Source organism: Delphinus delphis, chromosome 20 (assembly GCF_949987515.2).
Source record: "Delphinus delphis chromosome 20, mDelDel1.2, whole genome shotgun sequence".
Lineage (NCBI taxonomy): Eukaryota > Metazoa > Chordata > Mammalia > Artiodactyla > Delphinidae > Delphinus > Delphinus delphis.
The window spans coordinates 41,135,928-41,153,419 of NC_082702.1; the positions used below are offsets into that span (position 1 = coordinate 41,135,928).

The window sequence follows — 17,492 nt, forward strand, 5'->3', positions numbered from 1 at the left end:
TGGAGGCTGTGGGGGTCACGACGGCGGGTCTGGAGGGGTAAAAGAAGTCACCCAAGGTCAAAGGGGCCGGTAAGAGTTATCAGGTATCACCCAAAGGCTTGTAGGGGGGTCGCCAGAGGTCGACTGGCGTGGGGGAAGGGTGGCAGGAAGCACAAGAGATCATTAAACCCATTTGAGTATTCACCAGAGGTCAGTGGAAAGGGTTTGTGCACACAAGTGCGAAGGCTGGGCCTTAGCCTGGCTCCAGGAAGTGCCTGCGGTGCCAAAGAGCGGTCGGAGGTGCGCAGGCCTCGGTGCTGGGGAAGGAAGAAGCGCGTCTCCCCCATCCCCGGCCCCAGCTCCCGAGAGCGGCTCCCCGGCGCTGAGCCGGATGGTCTCGGCAAGGAGCCTCACCCCTACCGCACGTGAGGCCTGCCGTCTCTTTTCGCCCTTCCCCCTTGACAACAGGCCTGTTGCCTGGAGATGTGAACGTGCTGGCCGGTGGGGGCTAGAGGCAAAAGTGCAATGTGCCTAAGGGAGCCGCAAATTCTCCATCTCTTCTTCGGACAGCCCTTCGTGGAGGGCTCCCAGCACACTTTCGCCCTGTCGGGCTTGGTGAAGCTCCTTTACGGCGAGTTTCCAGGCCGCCCCGGATTTTCCCGAATTCTCCCGTTTATGTGACTGAGAAACTGAAGAAGAATCCGGCGGGAAGAAGGGGCTCCAGCCCGGCAGGAGCAGACACAGAGGGTTGCCAAGCCCGAGACGGAACTGGGGCGGGAGCCGCACCTCACGCTTTCGGACAAGCTGGGCGCTACGTTCGGACCTTCAGACAACTGAGAGCGAAAGAACCCGGCGTAGAGGAGGCGCCTCCGAGGCCTTGCCCACTAATTCAAACTGCACCGCGTCCCCATTTGGCGGATAAACAGACTGAGGGCGCCCGGGATACGGCGGCTGGAAGGGAGACGTAAGTAGACTGGGTTTCCAGCGGTTTCGAGCGACCAGCCCTTCCCGTTGCGGTGTAGGCGAATGACCACGCTCCGCTGTCCTTGGTAAGACCGCCACCCTACTGCCAACCCGCTTGACCCCACCCCCGGAGGCGCTAAGCCAATCAGGCCCGGGGGGAGGAGGAAATGCGCTCTTCGGGTACCACCCTCCTCTAGATAAGCTTGGAATGTCAAATATTTGTTCGGTGGGCGGGGCGCAACTGCGAGTTAAGGCCCCTCCCCCACCCAGCCAGGAGCTCGCTTGCGCCAGGCTAAATCGGGCCTTCCTCCCGGCCACGCCCTTGCAGCTAATTGCACTTCACCCCAACAGCACCCCAGCCTCTCCTAAAACTTCCCTGGCGTGCATTGCCCCTTGTCAGGCTCCAGACTGGGCTCTGCTCCAAGACGACAGAGCCCCGGGCCATCCCGGCGCTACCTGATCTAAATCTCACCCTTCCTGGTCCCCCCATCCATTCAACCTTCAGACCTTCGCGCTGGGCCCTTCCATATTCTTCCTTCAGCGCGGGTCTCAAAGCCGGGTTCCCGGGGAAGCCTCCACCTCGAGGTGCCGTCCTGAGCGCATTCCCATTGGAGAGGCATTCATGCGTGTACAGGTCCCTGCGGGGTAGTAACCCCAAGCGTGGGGCGGCTCCCCCAAAACTCCCGTGCACCTGTCCAACCGCCTCCACCTACGTGACAATTCCCGATGTTTGGACTCTTGAAAAACTAAATTCGTTAAAACAACCTTAGGCCCCCTGCTTTGCTGAGCTCCCTTACTCATCTTCAGATGGGTCCTCCCAGATCACACCATTAATACTAAACAACCCGCACTCCTGTCCCCCAGCCGGCTCTCGTCTCCTTTCTGCCAGCACTAAACTAGCTACTAACAAGATAAATCGTTTATTGTCTCCCTACCCCACCATCCACCCACCCGCGAGAATATCAGATCCTGGAGGAAAGGCTCAACCCCAGAGCCTATCACTGGGCCTGCCAGGCACATAGTAGTAGCTCAAGAATGAATGAATGGTTGACTAAGCTCTCTTCCCGTATCCATGAAAAGTAACCTTCCCTGGGGCCACAGGGCCTTTCACTAGAGTCTCATCTGTGCCCTTTCCTCCCCTCCCAACACACCCTTGCCCTAGTTAACCTCTGCCCTCCCTCCAAATTTTCCTCTCTCAAGGCACATCCCTCCTTAGCAGGGGTCCCCACTGTAGTTTGAGATTTCTGTATTTCACTGATAAATGTCCCCCAGCCCCACACCGCTACTAGCTAGTGTTCACGAATCACGAATGAATGAATCGGAGATACGGTACGCGGGAGGAATCAGCGAGGCTCCAACGGCAAACCGTACTCTGGGTACCTGGGAAAAAGGAACTTGGTCCATCGAACCTGCCCGCAAGCTAGCGGAATCCCATCCTCACTTCAGCCCTTGGAAGCCTGCTACTAAGGCAGCCGGCGCTCCAGCCGAAGGTACGTGAAAGTCTGGGCAGATACAGGGTGGAGTTCCTCACCAGGGGAGTGTGGCTCTTCTCGTGGACTTCCAGGGCGTGTAGGAATGGTGTAAAACCCCCTCCTTGTTCCCTCCTGGGAAATATTCCGCTATCGAAGAGGATTCGACACTGGGTGCTTGCTTGGCGATCCACACTCGCCGGCCCAGGCCCATCCCCACCCTCGCGGTCAGCGGCCCCCAGCTGGGCCAGCTGCGACCCTTCCTTACTTCCCAGGCCTCCAGAGTAGCAAGCGCACTAGGTTCCCCTGGGGTTCGCATCTCCACGCCTTTGTCGCCGAATAGCCTCTGAGTACCCACCAGAGGGCGCACTGACTCTGTAGACGGAGCCAGGTGTTGCGGGGCAGGGAGGAGGAGCTGGCACTGGAAGGCTCGACCGGAGGAAGCCCCAGGTGAAAGGGGAAGCCCTTGACACTGCCCCCCAGGCCACTTAGCTCCCGCTTGAGAGTCTTCGAGGCTCCTGGCTCTCTGGACATAGGCCAGGATTTTAAGCTTGGTCTTCAGGGCCCTCAAACTGCTCTGTTCCACTTTCACCCACCACTGTGCTCTACACTGCTGTGATTCTTCTGGTCTACAGACTGCTGCACATGCTAAGCTCCCTGCCTGGAGCACCCACCCACCTCATCATCCCTTTGTTTTCCTGGCACACTCCTACTTATCCATCAAGACCCATCTCTAATAATTCTTCTTCCAGGCAGCCTTCCTTGATGCCTAGACCAGGTTAGAGGCCCTGTTCTGGGCCCCTTGCCCCAGGGTTCTGTCATTATTGGGTCAGTGTTGGCCTCTCATGACTCTAGGGAGGCTCTGGCAGCAGAGGAATAGGAGGCTGCTGAGCTGTGAGCTTTAGGGAGAATCATTTGCCTCCAAATAGACTTAGCTGTGGCTACCACACCAGCTTAGAAGCCCTGGTGTTGATTGGGTTGCCCCAAGCCCAGCCACCCACCTGGTTCAGGTAGGGAAGCTTGGAGCTGGGGCGAGGGAGGGGTGGTTGCAGAGGGTCCAGTTACAGAGGAGGGCAGAGGCTGCTGGCTGGATTCTCACCTGAGGAAGATACCACAACTGGCCTGGCTCCTCAGTCCCACCTCTAGCCTTTGCTCAGAATGTTCTGCTCTACAGGAACACTCTCCCTCTTTCCCAGAATTCACATCCAACCTGTGGACCTCTCAGTCCCTTATCTTCTTCTCTAGGTCTGACAGGCACCAGGACCCTATCTTGGAAAGGGAGAGGGTTATAGAGAAGGGGGTTCATCACTCATTGATTCAACATATATTGAGCACCTGCTGTGTGCCAGGGATTATGCAGGTGGTAACCGAGGAGGACAAATGAGGGGCTTGCTCTTCCAGCAATTATATTCTAATGGGAGCTAGGCAGGAGCTGCTTCAAAGCCAGTGATCATGTCTGGGCTGAGACCTAAATCAGTTGGGTCCCCAAAAGTGGAGTCTGCAAAGTGGTCCCAGTGCAACAAGTGCAGAAGTCCTGAGGGAGAATGAGGATATCCTGTTCTAGGCAGCAAGGAAGCCATTGAGGCTGGAGATGAGAGAGTTGGGGAAGAGGGAGAGTAGAAGTTGGGGGAAACCAGAATACCCGCCAGGGTCCTCACTCACTGTGAGTGAGGTGCATATGATGCATGCAATGAGAGGGTCATAAATGGGGTTAGGTGGACAGTGATGGGGCCTGATTTAATGTTTAATGCCACAGGAATAAGGGCATAAGTTAGGACATCAGTAAGGAGGCTAGTATGGAGATGAGGGTAATGTGGCTTTGGGATGGTAGAGCTGGCAAAACTTGGTGACCACCTAGTTGTGCGTCTGAGACTCAAGGAGGTATCTTTAGTCCAGGATGACCCGGGGTCTGCAGCCCAGGGGATCATGTGAATGATGGGGTCATGGTGAAAATGAGGGAACCTCACCCTCTGACCCCTCTCCATAGTGCCAGCACTGGTTATTACTGACCAGACCTTGGCACCCCCTGCCCCAATGGCCATGGTCCTATCATCTTCAGGGCCTATGGGAGTGGGGCAACAGGGAACTGCTCCCAAGAACAGGGCCACCCTTTGAGAAGCCCATGGGCATCTGAGGCTGCAAGGCTGACAAGACATTCAGACTGTGGCCAGAGTCCAAGGCAGCCCAGGCTGTCCCGATCCGTACCCTACCCCCACTTAACCCGTGGCTCTGGACTCCTGCCTGTCCTAGCCCTGGCAGAAGGGTCTCTATTGTCTCTCATACTGGGCCTGCACCAGTTTGGTCCTCAGCAGCCCCTCTGCTGGGGCCTGGGATGGAGGTGAGGGAGGCAGGGGTTTTGAAAGGGGGTCACTGGGCCAGGGTCTGAGGTGGGAGATAGTTGGACCTTAAGAGAGGAGGGTATTCCAACCACGAATGTGTTTCACTAAAAGAATATAGGAGGGGCAGGCCAAGATGGTGAGTAGATTCATTGAGGGTCACTGCAGAGAGGCTGGAAAGGGTCAGCCGTTGACCAAGAGGAAGAAAGGAAGGAAGAGAGAGAGGGAAGGAGGGAGGAAGGAAGAGAAGGAGGGAGGGAGGAAGGAAGGGGCAGGATAGAGGTCTTGGGACCAGCCAGGGATGACCAGGGTATTGACTGGCTCTCAGGAGGGGGTGTGTGAAGGATCAAGACCTCCAGTCTCCAAACATGCTGGTCACCCTATTCCAGAGTGACACATGGTACCAGAATATTACTGGTTGTCAAATCTTTGCCCACTCTATCCGCCCCGATTCCATGCACAGAGAGTCTGTGCCCTGTCTGGATCCCCGGTTTGCGTGGGGTGGGAGTGGTTAGGGGGACATGAGGGCCCAACACCCCTTCCGGTCTTCAGGGGAACTAACCGATGGGCTGGCGCAGGATTGAGGCTCAAGCCCTCTCTTAACCCGGCGAGCAAACTGTTTAGTCGGCGTGTGTGTGTGTGTGTGTGTGTGTGTGTGTGTGTGTGTGTGCGCGCGCGCGCGCGCGCGCGCGCGCGCGCGCGGGGCGGTGGGTGATACTACACTCCAGACCCTGAAACAGGCGGACTGAACTCTCACTGGGAAGCGAAACACGCTGACCTGGCCCCTTCCCGGGCAGACAGCAGGTGGCCCCTGGGCCAGTGTAGCTTGAACCCAGATGCCCTCGGGGCAGGGTACAAAGAACCGACTTGGGAGTTGCCCAAAGGTCCTGGTCAGTCTCCTCAGGCTCAAGAACAGCCTGGGACTCACCTCTCCCCTTCTTCCTCTTGCTTTGACCCGGGTAGTTCAGTAGCGGCGAGCATTGGACCCTGAATTCCCATTCAGCCCGGCGCATTCTAGATCCCTCGTCAAGGAGGCGCCAGGAATCGGGGATGTGAGGGCTGCGCTGCGTGGACTCAGGGTACCGAGGGCTGGGCTGGGTACCCAGCAGACGCGCGCTGGGTCTGATCAGCTGAGAGCGTGCGCGAAAGCCAGGCTGAGCCTCGGTACATCGATGCGCTCGGCGTGCAGCGCGGTTAAGGGAGTTGGCCGGGGATGAGTAGGGGCTGGGCGGCGAACTCCGACTGGGAAGGAGAGTTCCTATTGGCAGGCCGTTTGCAGGAGGCGGGTCCTGATTGGTCCGGCCTCTGTGAAGGCTGCGAGCGGCGGGGTTAAGCGCGTCGCCGCTGCTAGGGCCTAGGCGAGAGACCCCAGAGCTGAATCCGCGCTTCGGACCTGGAGCTGCGGTTACTGCCATGGGCCTCCGCCTCTGCCCTTACCGCGCCGCCCTGCTCCCGAGCGGCCTCCTGTTACTCCTTATGCTCACAGATCTGGCACTCCCGGCTGGACGTCCGCCACCGGTGGTGCTGGGTGAGGCGCGCGTCCAGTCGTGGGTCCGTTCGCTCGTGCGTCCGGCTGGATGGGGTGCGGGCGGGGCTGTCTGCATCTGCTCTAAGCACGGGGTGAGGGAGCGTATGATTGTCTTGTCATCTGGGTCGGCCCGTCCACTTCCTGCTATGCTGGGCGCGGTTGTGGTCAAACTCTTGTCACCTTACCCTATAGAATATGGGGGTAAGTGGGAGGGTTACCACCCGTTTGCGCATCGGTACGCCTGTTCATCTCATTCCCAAGCCTCGCCTCATCCCCATTTTTTAGCTGGAAAGACCGAGGCTCTTTGGCCCCACTCCTGAGGGCCGGTAGGAGGTAGGGTGGCTTCGGAGTTGGCCCTCAGGGGCCTCAGCGTTGACTTGGGCTTGGCTTGGACGCTGTCTCCCTCCACCCTTCCAGCCCGACACGTTTCAGAGGGCATTACTGAAAGGGAGCTCTTTGGGGAAGGATTGCTCTCCTAACCTGCCACCAGGGCTCTCCCCTAACTTATCAAATATGTGGCATTGGGCCTGAGGGAGGAGGCCCAAGGGAATCTGAGGATGGCTATAGACAGAGGGAGGGGTTGAGACAATGGCTATGAACAGATGTCATACTGTACCCTTACTCCTGCCAGACCTACATGGACTCCGTACGCTATGTTGGGGCTAGGCAACCTCCCCTGCCTACCTCCTCCTTGCTGCTGGCCCAGGCAACTGTCCAGGAGCCAGTAGTATTTCCTTGTGGTGGGTGTGGCAGGGATGAGACCTCTCTGTCTTGGGGTCTTTGGGTGCCTCATTCAGGCCATCACTCCCACGAAGAGCTAGTGTGTTGGTGGCCATCCAGGGCTCCTAAAAGCAGAGGCATGCCGAGGTATACATTACATACTGAGTCTGCTGCAGCATGACCCCCATGCTCTTTCTGCTGGGAGTATTTTAATGGGGATGATGCAGATCACAGAAGGGTAGGGTTAGCAGGTAGTGTGATCCCAGGGGTCCTCCACCAGGAGCTCTGGGCCAGGAAATGCTCCCAGGGAATGCTGGACCCAGGTTCACCATGGAGTTTGGGCAGATTTGGCCTTGCCTTCCCTAAGCGTGCAGGATGATTCCCAGAGGTGAGGTCTGTGCTGGGCAGGCACAGAGAATCCACTGACCCAGTCAGGAAAGGTTTCCTGGAGTACGCAGCTGGAGCTGAGTCCAGGAGAGAGTTCCAGGCAGAGGGAACTACGTATCAGAGGGAGGGAGCTAAGCAGTCCAGGCTCTCTGGAATGGAGTGGGGGAAGGAGTAGATGGTGCAGGGCTCGTGACTGGTTGGGTCATCTGGACTTTGTCTTGGGATCCTGCAGGGAGCCTTGTGTGGACCTAAGGAGTACTGAGTATGAAGGGGGTGGGATTGGGAAGTGTGTGGTCTCTGACCAGACTGGTCCTAGGCCTTTTCACCTGTATTGGTGCTAAATGCACTCATTAATTCATTCAGTTCTTAGTTATCCTAGATCACAGCAGAGGAGCCTCGGGTTGTACCTAGAGGCACTGAGCAACTGGAATCGTAACCTGCCCAGCTTCTCAGAGAATGAGGCTATTGGCATTAATCCTGGGAAACCCCATGGTGGACAGCAGACAAGCTGTTCCTGGACACAGAGCAGGGACCTAACCTTGGCCATCAGAGGATCAGCATCCAAGGGTGACCAGTCTCTGTGGGTGGGACTCAAATTTGTGGTAGAGGAAGCAGAGGCCAGAGAAGGGATACTGAAGGCCCTGGGTGGGGGAAGGGACTATAGCAAGCTATTTCCACCTCTCCCAGTCTCAGTTTCATTATCTGTAAAGTAGGCATAATAAAGATATTCTTCCCAGTGTTACTTGAGGTGAAAGGCATGTGGATGGCTCTTATCTAGTTCTAGGCACAGAGGGACCCAGGAAGTGACCATTGGTATTTTTGGAGGCCACACAGCCTGGCCAGGCAAAGGGTATCCAGGCAAAGCAGATCAGATGACTTCCTCTTTCAGCTATTTCCTCTCTGGTGGAAACAGTGACCAAGGTTTCTTCACTGCCCTGTCTAGTCCACAAGCATCTCATCTAGAGGCTGTCATGCTGGGGACTCCCCACTTCTGCACCACATCATGAAGGGAGGTGAATGCAGGTGCCACACCTCCCTCCCATGGCTGCACTGAGGACACAGTGGGATGGTGCACAAGGAGAGCTTGTCCTCTGCAGGGCTGTGTTCACAGCTGGAGGCCAGCGAATGCCCCAGAGAGCCAAACACTGGATCCTAAATGGGGTTTGGAAGGTGTCAAGAGAATGGCATGCGGGAGGAGGCGAGGCCTGAAAAGTCACTGGGAGTCAGTGGACTGTGAAGGGCCTTGAATGTTAGGCACTGAAGCAAGGGGGGAGCGGGGGATGGGTTTGAGTGTCACAAGGGCCCCAGGCCTCTGTATAGACTGAATAAGTAGAGTGAAGTCATCCTTGGAGCCTGGTCACACCCACCCCCATTGGGCTGTAGCTGGAATGGTATGTTGCTTCAAGAGAGTTATTTCCAACACAAGTGTGCTAAGATGCTAGGGCCCTCCAGGTGAGGTGCACTCTGGAACCTTTAGAAGGGTTTAGCATCTGGGCTCTGGCCTTTAGCAAGCCCTGAGGACCTCAGTAGGCTGGCAGGTGCCTGCTTCTCTCAACTGTTTCTGTTCATTGCCCCCCTCCAGAGCCTATCCTGGAGTGCCTTCTTTGGATTTATTTTTGGCTGGTTAAGTGGCCCAGTGCTCTGTCCTGTTTCCCAATCCTTCTTTCAGAGTATACAAGACCCTGCCTATGAAGCCGAAACCACCGTCTGTACCCCGACACTGAATTAAATCTTGGAGACAGAGTTTTGGGTGAAGTAGAGAGGAATAGCTTTATTGCTTTGCCAGGCAAAGGGGGCCACAGCAGGCTAATGCCCTCAAAACTGTGTGTCCCAACTTGGAGAGGGTAGTGAGAAGTTTGATAGTAATGGTTCAAGAGGGTGTGGTCAGCTCATGGAAATTCTTCTGATCGGTTGGTGGTGAGGTGAGTGGGAGTCAACATCATCAACCTTCTGGTTCCAGCGTGTCTGGGGTCTGCAGCATACCGGTGGGGGTTTCAGTATCTGCAAAACAGCTCAAAGATATTGTTGTGTGTGTGTATCCCTTGATGGGGAACCAGGACCTTGCCCCAAGGCTGCACTATGGTTTCTCTATGACTGTTTCTCCTTTGTCTTGCATCCCCTCCCTTCCCTAATTAACAACTTCATGAATCTGCCAGTTGGAACTCAGGAAAGGTCATGGAGGCTGAATGAAGCCTATTTCCTGTAATCAGAGAAATGGGGAACACAGAAAGGCTTTTGTGCCTAGGAGCCCCACAGATATCACCTACTCTGCAGCCTGGGATAGCCGTGGGTAGAAGGCCTTTGGGTTTCCAGCCTGCCAGGCCCAGGGTCTCATTCATGCTCTATGTCCCCCTTCAGTGCCCGGTGATTTGGGCAACCAGCTGGAGGCAAAGCTGGACAAGCCGACAGTCGTGCACTACCTCTGCTCCAAGAGGACAGACAGCTACTTCACACTCTGGCTGAACCTGGAACTGCTGCTGCCTGTCATCATTGACTGCTGGATTGACAATATCAGGTGGGGGCTGGGGCACAGGTGGGGCGCTGCTCGCTGACCCGGTCTAGAGACGCCTCCAGAGCCCATTTCTATCTCACCTGCGCCTCAAGAGATCTCAGGCTCAGCGTCACTGACCTCTCTCCCTTCCCATTTCCTCTGTCTGGTCCACGCCACCTTGGCACTCTCCCAGACAGAACTTTCTTCCCTTTCCTGCTGCTCCTGTCCCTACCCTCTCCAGTGCCTCAGGCCCTATTTGTGGTTTCTATGCTCCAGCCCCTATTCACAGCCTCGCCTTGGCCCCCACCCTTTCCCTTGCCTCTGACTTGGCCACACCTGCCCCTTCCAGCTGCTTGGGGATTCCTTTCCACTTGCTGTTCTTTCAGCCTGGAATCACCCTTTACTCCCTTTGCCTGATAAACTCCCTCCCATTCACTCTTTAAAACCCAAGCCTGCTTTCTTTGTGAAGTCTCCCTGCCAATCCCCAGAGCTCTTTTTGTTTCTGTGTTAGTTTTTTATAAATTTATTTATTTAATTTTTGGCTGCGTTGCTCGCGTGGGGTCTTTGTTGCTGCGCGTGAGCTTTCTCTAGTTGTGGCGAACGGTGCGTGGGCTTCTCATAGCGGTGGCTTCTCTTGTTGCGGAGCACAGGCTCTAGGCACATGGGCTTCAGTAGTTGTGGCACATGGGCTCAGTAGTTGTGGCTTGCGGGCTCTAGAGCACAGGCTCAGTAGTTGTGGCACACGGTCTTAGTTGCTCCACGGCATGTGGGGTCTTCCTGGCCCAGGGCTTGAACCCGTGTCCCCTGCATTGGCAGGCGGATTCTTAACCACTTTGCCACCAGGGAAGTCCATGTCCAGAGCTCTTAACCTCCCCTTCCCCCTGGCCACATGCCTGCTCCTCTAACCTGCATTCCCTGCCTGCCAAACATTGTTTCCTAGGATATTTCTTCCATAATAAGATAATCATGTAATGAGACTTACTGCTTATTGAATGCAAACACTATACATTTTACATACTTTCTTTTATTGAGTCTTACAGCAATCCAGTGAAACAAGTGCTGTTTTTAGACCTGTTTTACAGATGAGGAAATCTGGAAGCTCAAAGAGGTTACAAAATTGCTTAGGGTCACTTAGCTAATAAGTGACAAACTAGAATTTGAACCCGTAGTTGTGTGCCTCTGAACTAAGGTTCCCGCCCACCCTGAGCTCCCTGAAGGCAGGGACTGTGTCTCTTTTATCTTTAAAGCTGTAGGACCAGAAACACAATTGTTTTTCAATAAATATTTGAGCTGAATGGAGTCTTTCAAATTAAGATTGTTTTTTCCCCTGGAGACACACTAGCTGGTTCTAGCTGGTTCTCTGGGCACCCTGCCTTTCCCTGTTGTTTATGACCCCTGCTTTGTTGACTCTTTCCTCCTCCTTGTGCGATCAGGGTTATTTCTGGGATGTTGATCCGCATTTCTATTTTTGTGCAGAAGCATGGTCTCAGGTATTGCCAGTTGGAGGTACAGGCTGATACTGAGAGGGGCTTATCTACTTTTGTTGGGCTCTGACCTCTTTAGACTTGCATCCAGCACAGAGTACTTTGGCTTTCTAGAACTTTGCTGAGTGGCCATTGGGATGATCTACAGATTGCCCTGGAGAGAGTGGGTCCCCAGGACTTTGATTTGGGCCAGTGTTGGGTATCTTGTCAGCTTTCTGTGGCTGATCTTTAAGGGTGGGTGGGACTCAGGACCACTGGGGACTGCAGGTCTAGCCTGTGTTTTCTCAGGCACATTTGCCTCCTTAGTATCAAGGGAGGCCAGAGCAGGGTTCCTGGCCTGGCACAAGGCTTTCCTCCTGTCTTCCACCACCCTGTCCCCATCATGTCTCCAGGCCTTGCCCACCCACTCACACAGCAGCCACAGGTGCTCGGGGTTTCTCTGTCTGGTTCTGTTGTGTGTTGCATTCATCATCTCCTTTGCCCTGTGTTGTGTTATGGTGGGTGGCAGGAGCTGGATCCATGGAGATGGAGCAATGGGAGCCTGTGAAGTTAGGCTGCCTGCCTTTTGGGGTCAAGTGTGATGTTCATGGCGGAGCCAGGCCTGGCAGCCAGATCCCTCTCTAACCATATCTAAGACCTGCATTAGACAGTATGGGTGACATTGAGGAGAAGGGAATATTGCCTCACAGGGGTCCTGGAGTCAGTCTCTGGAGTGAGCCTTGGTGGGGTCCTCATTTGGATGTGGTTACTCTGATCTGTGCTTTACAAATTTGCTTTGTTACTTTTTGGTCTCCCCTATACATCTGACCAGACCTGAGGATGGGAAGGGAATGTGGCTCAGGACACAAGACAGTATTGGGACACACCAACTTAGGTGTCACCTCTGGGTCACTGGCTCAACATCCCCTCCTGGCAGGCTGGTCTACAACCGAACGTCCCGCACCACCCAGTTTCCTGATGGTGTGGATGTGCGTGTCCCTGGCTTTGGAAAGACCTTCTCACTGGAGTTCCTGGACCCCAGCAAAAGCAGTGTGGGTGTGTAGCCCTTCCTCATGGCCCCCAGGGAATGGGGATGGAGGTTCTGATGGACTCCGAGAGTGGGAGGAGCCCTGTTGGTTTGAGTGGGGGTAGCCTGTGAACCGTCTCTAATCAGTGTGGGCACAGAGCCCTATAGCACTCCTTCGGGGATCTCCCGGCTGTAGGTGTCACAGTCTCCTTGGCAGGCGTGGTGTGGGCAGCTGACAATGACTGTACTCTCTCTAATCCTGTGGATTTATGTCTATAGGTTCCTATTTCCACACCATGGTGGAGAGCCTTGTGGGCTGGGGCTACACACGAGGTGAGGACGTCCGGGGGGCCCCCTATGACTGGCGCCGAGCTCCAAGTAAGTGGTTGCTCTCATTTCCTCCCTGAGATCATGCGGGAGGGGGGTGGAGAGGAGGAGGTAACAGCCACCAAAGGCCCTGGGCCTTTCCCTTCTCCCGTGTCTCTGGCATCCAGCCCAGCCATCACAGGTCCTGTCCTTCCCCCACCCTCAGCCCAGGATTTCTGGGCCTCTGAGCCCTGGGGAGAGATAATGAGGCTGAGGAGGGGAAAAGGAGCTTCTTCTCCCTTCATGGAAATTGAGGGGAAACCAGACCCTCCCCACTTGGATTTTCACACACTCCCCACCCACCTAGTCCTGGGTCTGGCCTGAGACACAGTCAGTGGTTCAGGCCCAAGGACCCTTCCTGCCTGACCCCCGCCTGGCTCTGGCCTGCAGATGAAAACGGGCCCTACTTCCTGGCCCTCCGCGAGATGATCGAGGAGATGCACCAGCTGTATGGGGGCCCCGTGGTGCTGGCTGCCCACAGTATGGGCAACATGTACACGCTCTACTTTCTGCAGCAGCAGCCACAGGCCTGGAAGGACAAGTATATCCATGCCTTTGTGGCACTGGGTCCGCCCTGGGGGGGCGTGGCCAAGACCCTGCGCGTCCTGGCCTCAGGTAAGACCCTGCCTGGCCCAGCATGGGGGGTGCTGGTATCAGATGGCACACTCTCTTTCCCTCTACAGTGGCCTCCTGGGCCACCCTCACGTCTCTTCTCTTGGGTCAGGACCCTTCCTTATCCAGAGTTGTATTCTTTTCCAAACATCTCTTTCTAAAAGAGAATATAACACTACTAAATTCACCTCTCCGGCTGATGACTCTTGTTATCTGTGTAGGTTTCTTACAACATGTACATGGAGTGGCATAACCGTTGGTCATAGGGCACACGTGTACACACACACACACACACACACACACACACACACACACACACACACACACACACACACACACACACACACACAGAGCTTGGTCCTGGCTGGCCTTACTTGGTTTGATCCAAAGTTCTCTGGAGGAGCCTTCTCCCTCTCTCTTAACCCCCATCCTCACTTCTTCATCCCCACCTTCACCCCAGAGAAGGAAGGCTGGGCTACAGTTTCCTGTTTGTGAGTTACACCTCCCTCTGTGGCAGCGGGGAGCCTCTGTGGGCCACACAGAGAGGAAGCAGGTGCAGATTTGTCTGGGCCTGCTTGCTTGGCAGTTGGGAAAACCACCTCCTTCCCTGTTCCTCCCCAGTCCACTTGCCTTTTCAGGACTGTTAGAACATACCAGCTGTAGCCCCAGGGCTTTCCTCCCTCTGCTAGGACTGGATGTGAGCCAGGGCTGTACCAAGCATCTGATGAGCTTTCTTCCTCAAGTGACTGCCACTGCCTGACCTGCTTATTGGTCACCTGATCGTTGTGATCAGTCCTCTCCCAGTCGTCACCCTGGATTAGCTGGACAGTGAATCCAATTATAGTGAGGACTCATCACAGCTACCTACTCTGTCCAGCCTGGACCTGAAAGGAGAGATGTGGGCCCTTCTGAGTTTGAGACAGGTTACCATGGTGGAGTTCAGGTACTGGCCCTTTCAGAGCTTCCCCATGAGTCCCCTTAGAGCGGTGGTCCCCAACCTTTTTGGCCCCAGGGAATGGTTTCATGGAAGACAATTTTTCCACGGAGGGGGCGGGGGGCTTGGGAGGGGTGATGGTTCAGGCGGTGATGCGAGTGATGGGAAGCGGTGGGTAAATCGTCACTCTCTAGCCCACTGCTCACCTCCTGCTGTGTAGCCCAGTTCCTAACAGGCCGCAGACTGGTAATGGTCCGCGGCCCGGGGGTTGGGGACCCCTGCCTTAGTTAGAGCTTTGCCTCAGATTCTGGGAGACTGCTGTCAGGCTCTGGCAGTCTGGGAGTGGGGGTGGGACAGGACGGGTGGTAGTCGTGGACCCTTAGCTAGGGGTTCCCTTTCCTGAGGGCTCCTAGAGCCAGGCCCCAGCAGGCAGAGCTGAAGGCCTGCAGTCAGTGGTGGGGTGATGGGTGGCTGTGGGTCCTGAGCAGGGCAGAGGCCCCTGTTCCCAAGTTCCAGCTCATCCTCTGGCGATCTCACTGGCTGGTGGATGCGTTTGTGCTGTTGGCATTCCTATGTAAGAAAGACTCTCACTTTGTCTGCAGCCTCCCCTCCTGCCCTGTCTCCTGCAGGCCTGGCTGCCCAGGTCAGTGCCAGGCAGGTAGGTGGGATGAGACTAGGGCTGGCTGGATGTAGGTCTGAGCCTAGGAAGGGGAAAAATGTTTACATAGCTCAATGTAATAAAAGATTAAGAGGACTGTGACTGTGTCTTTGGGCTGCCCACCTGCTGATTCACCTGTGACAAGGTCAGTACCCACAGGCCGGGTGATAAGTGCTCTGGGGAAGGTATTGTTTTTACCATGAATCACCCTGTGGGTGTGAGCTGCCTAAATCCCTGGTGACAAAATGCAAAAGGAAAGAAACAAATCTTGGTCATGTGCTTCCTAGATAGAGCAAAAATACAGGGAAATAGGGGAGTTGTCACCTCGTTAACAGCATAGAGATGCCAGAGTGCTGGCTAGGCCTGGGCTGGGGGCTGGCAGGGGCCCTGGCGGTGAGCATGCTGCCCAGCTGGCTTGCATTCCCGAGCACAGACTGACTGGAGTCCTCTATCCGCAGGAGACAACAACCGGATCCCGGTCATTGGGCCCCTGAAGATCCGGGAGCAGCAGCGGTCTGCCGTCTCCACCAGCTGGCTGCTGCCCTACAACTATACCTGGTCACCCAAAAAGGTCTTCGTGCACACACCCACAGCCAACTACACGCTGCAGGACTATCGCCGCTTCTTCCAGGACATCGGCTTCGAAGACGGCTGGCTTATGCGGCAGGACACGGAGGGGCTGGTTGAAGCCATGGTACCACCTGGCGTGCGACTGCACTGCCTCTACGGCACTGGTGTCCCTACGCCAGACTCCTTCTACTATGAAAGCTTCCCGGACCGTGACCCGAAAATCTGCTTTGGTGATGGTGACGGCACTGTGAACTTGCAGAGCGCCCTGCAGTGCCAGGCCTGGCGTGGCCACCAGGAGCAAGAAGTGTCATTGCAGGCACTGCCGGGCACCGAGCACATCGCGATGCTGGCCAACGCCACTACCCTGGCCTATCTGAAACGCGTGCTCCTCGGGCCCTGATTCCTATGCTGGGCAGGGCTCTGGGATGGCCTGGCCACCACTGCTTCTCCTGGCCTGTGGGGCAACCATGGCCCATGAGTTGAGCAGTTTGTGACTGATCATCTAAGGCCCTGGATCTTGGGTTGTGAAGTGGGGAAATGCTGGGTTTTTTATCCTTCCTCTCTGGGAATGAGGAAGGAAGACATAGTCTGAAGTTAGTTGAGGGACCCTTGGAAAGAATGCTGCTGATGGTGGAATTGTGACCTCAGGACTGGCTCCGCAGGTGGATTGGCTGGCACCTGACCCCAATCCCCAGTGCTGGGGCCTTGTGTTCCTCCTACCCCTGTGGCCTTTTCACACTCGCCCACCAGGGCCTGGCTCCTCAGCTTTCTTGTGAGGGATGTTACTGAACTGTGGTCCCTAGGTTGGGCTCCTGGTCCCTAGGGTGTACCTTCTCACACATTGGCCACAAGTCAGCCTGCTACTGGCCACGGGTGGCTGGAGCTGCTGTCTTTGTGTGGCCTAGCTGCTCACACAGCCTGACTGTGGCTTTCTGGGGGCAGCCCGGTTCCCCCTGCAGGCAGGGGTGGGTTGTTACGCTCTCCATGGTTCCCAGGCCCTGGGGCATTCACTCCTACCTCCCTTACTTCTAAGAACAGCCTAGCTCAGGGCTGGGCAGCAGATGGACCCCCAGTTCTCGGGGCTGTGTCCCAGGAGCCCTGATCTCCTTGGTTGGGCTGTTGCCCACAGTATTGATGCTGCCTCCCTTTGCCCTGGGGCTGTGGTTCAAGAATGAGAGCAGAGCCTGGTGCCATGCCCTTTAGGTACTTATGAGGAAAGAGGACTCAAGGAAGCAGCCAAGGCCAATCAGAGCCACCCTGAGCTGCCCTCTTGCTGACCCTCCACCACATTGCCACCCTGCCCAGGATCTCTCTAGCGTTCACGTGGGCTGGCACAGGACTGAGAGGAGGTAGGACTCTTGCCCACTCTGCCCAGCACCCATCCCCACCAGGCAGCTCAGTGGTGTTTAGTCAGCAGGGACTTGCCCAGAAACTTGAGTGGGCCCCTGAGAGAGCCAGGTGCCTTAGGGGCCCCCTAGGGGTTTTCTTCCTGCTCCAGAGGTGCTGCATGGATCTCCCTGTGATAGCAGGGATGGAGGATGTGGATCTGCCTTGGTGGTCTCCAAGTGGGCAGTGCCTAAAGGCCAAGACTTGGGTCTAGCCTCTGGGGTGGAGCCCCAAAGCCACAGTCAGGCTGGACTGTGCTTCGCTCCTACAAGGTTTCTGTGAAGCAGAATTTTCTCTGTTGCATTCATAGCCAGCATCTGTCTCTCCCTTTGTTCCTGAGTGGTGGGCCCCACATGGGGCTCTGAGCAGGCTGTACCTCGATTCTGGCAATAAAAGTATTCTGGATGCTGTAAAGTGCCCTGGCCTAGCCTCTGCTCTGAGCATGAGAGGAAGGAGTCAGTGGAAGGGTGAGGGGACTAGCGAGGCAGGTAATCAGAGGCTGGACCTTGACCTTTCTGGGGCCTTGATGGGTTCTCTCAGCACCAAAGCATGGCTCCTGTGCACCTCTTTGGGTTTTATCCTCCTTCCCCCTCTCCTGGGATC

General features: G+C 55.8%; 1 protein-coding gene across 9 annotated transcripts; it reads left to right on the forward strand.

Moving 5' to 3' along the window:
* Nucleotides 1-834: 834 nt before the first annotated feature.
* Nucleotides 835-17,294, forward strand: PLA2G15 (phospholipase A2 group XV). 9 transcript variants are annotated; one of them, XR_011246291.1, is made up of 8 exons: nucleotides 933-1,028; nucleotides 2,215-2,432; nucleotides 9,741-9,897; nucleotides 12,274-12,392; nucleotides 12,643-12,741; nucleotides 13,120-13,344; nucleotides 13,980-14,284; nucleotides 15,392-15,454. XR_011246291.1 is itself a non-coding variant. In XM_059998905.1 (7 exons), the coding sequence occupies exons 2-7, from the start codon at nucleotides 2,252-2,254 to the stop codon at nucleotides 15,901-15,903; spliced, it is 1,293 nt and encodes a 430-aa protein (XP_059854888.1). In that variant the 5' UTR covers nucleotides 835-943; nucleotides 2,215-2,251; the 3' UTR covers nucleotides 15,904-17,294. The 9 variants fall into 9 exon arrangements, 8 of the variants coding, with proteins under 8 accessions (XP_059854888.1, XP_059854887.1, XP_069396249.1 ...); XM_059998905.1 differs by lacking the exon at nucleotides 13,980-14,284 and having other exon boundaries at nucleotides 835-943; nucleotides 15,392-17,294; XM_059998904.1 differs by lacking the exon at nucleotides 13,980-14,284 and having other exon boundaries at nucleotides 15,392-17,294.
* Nucleotides 17,295-17,492: the final 198 nt, after the last annotated feature.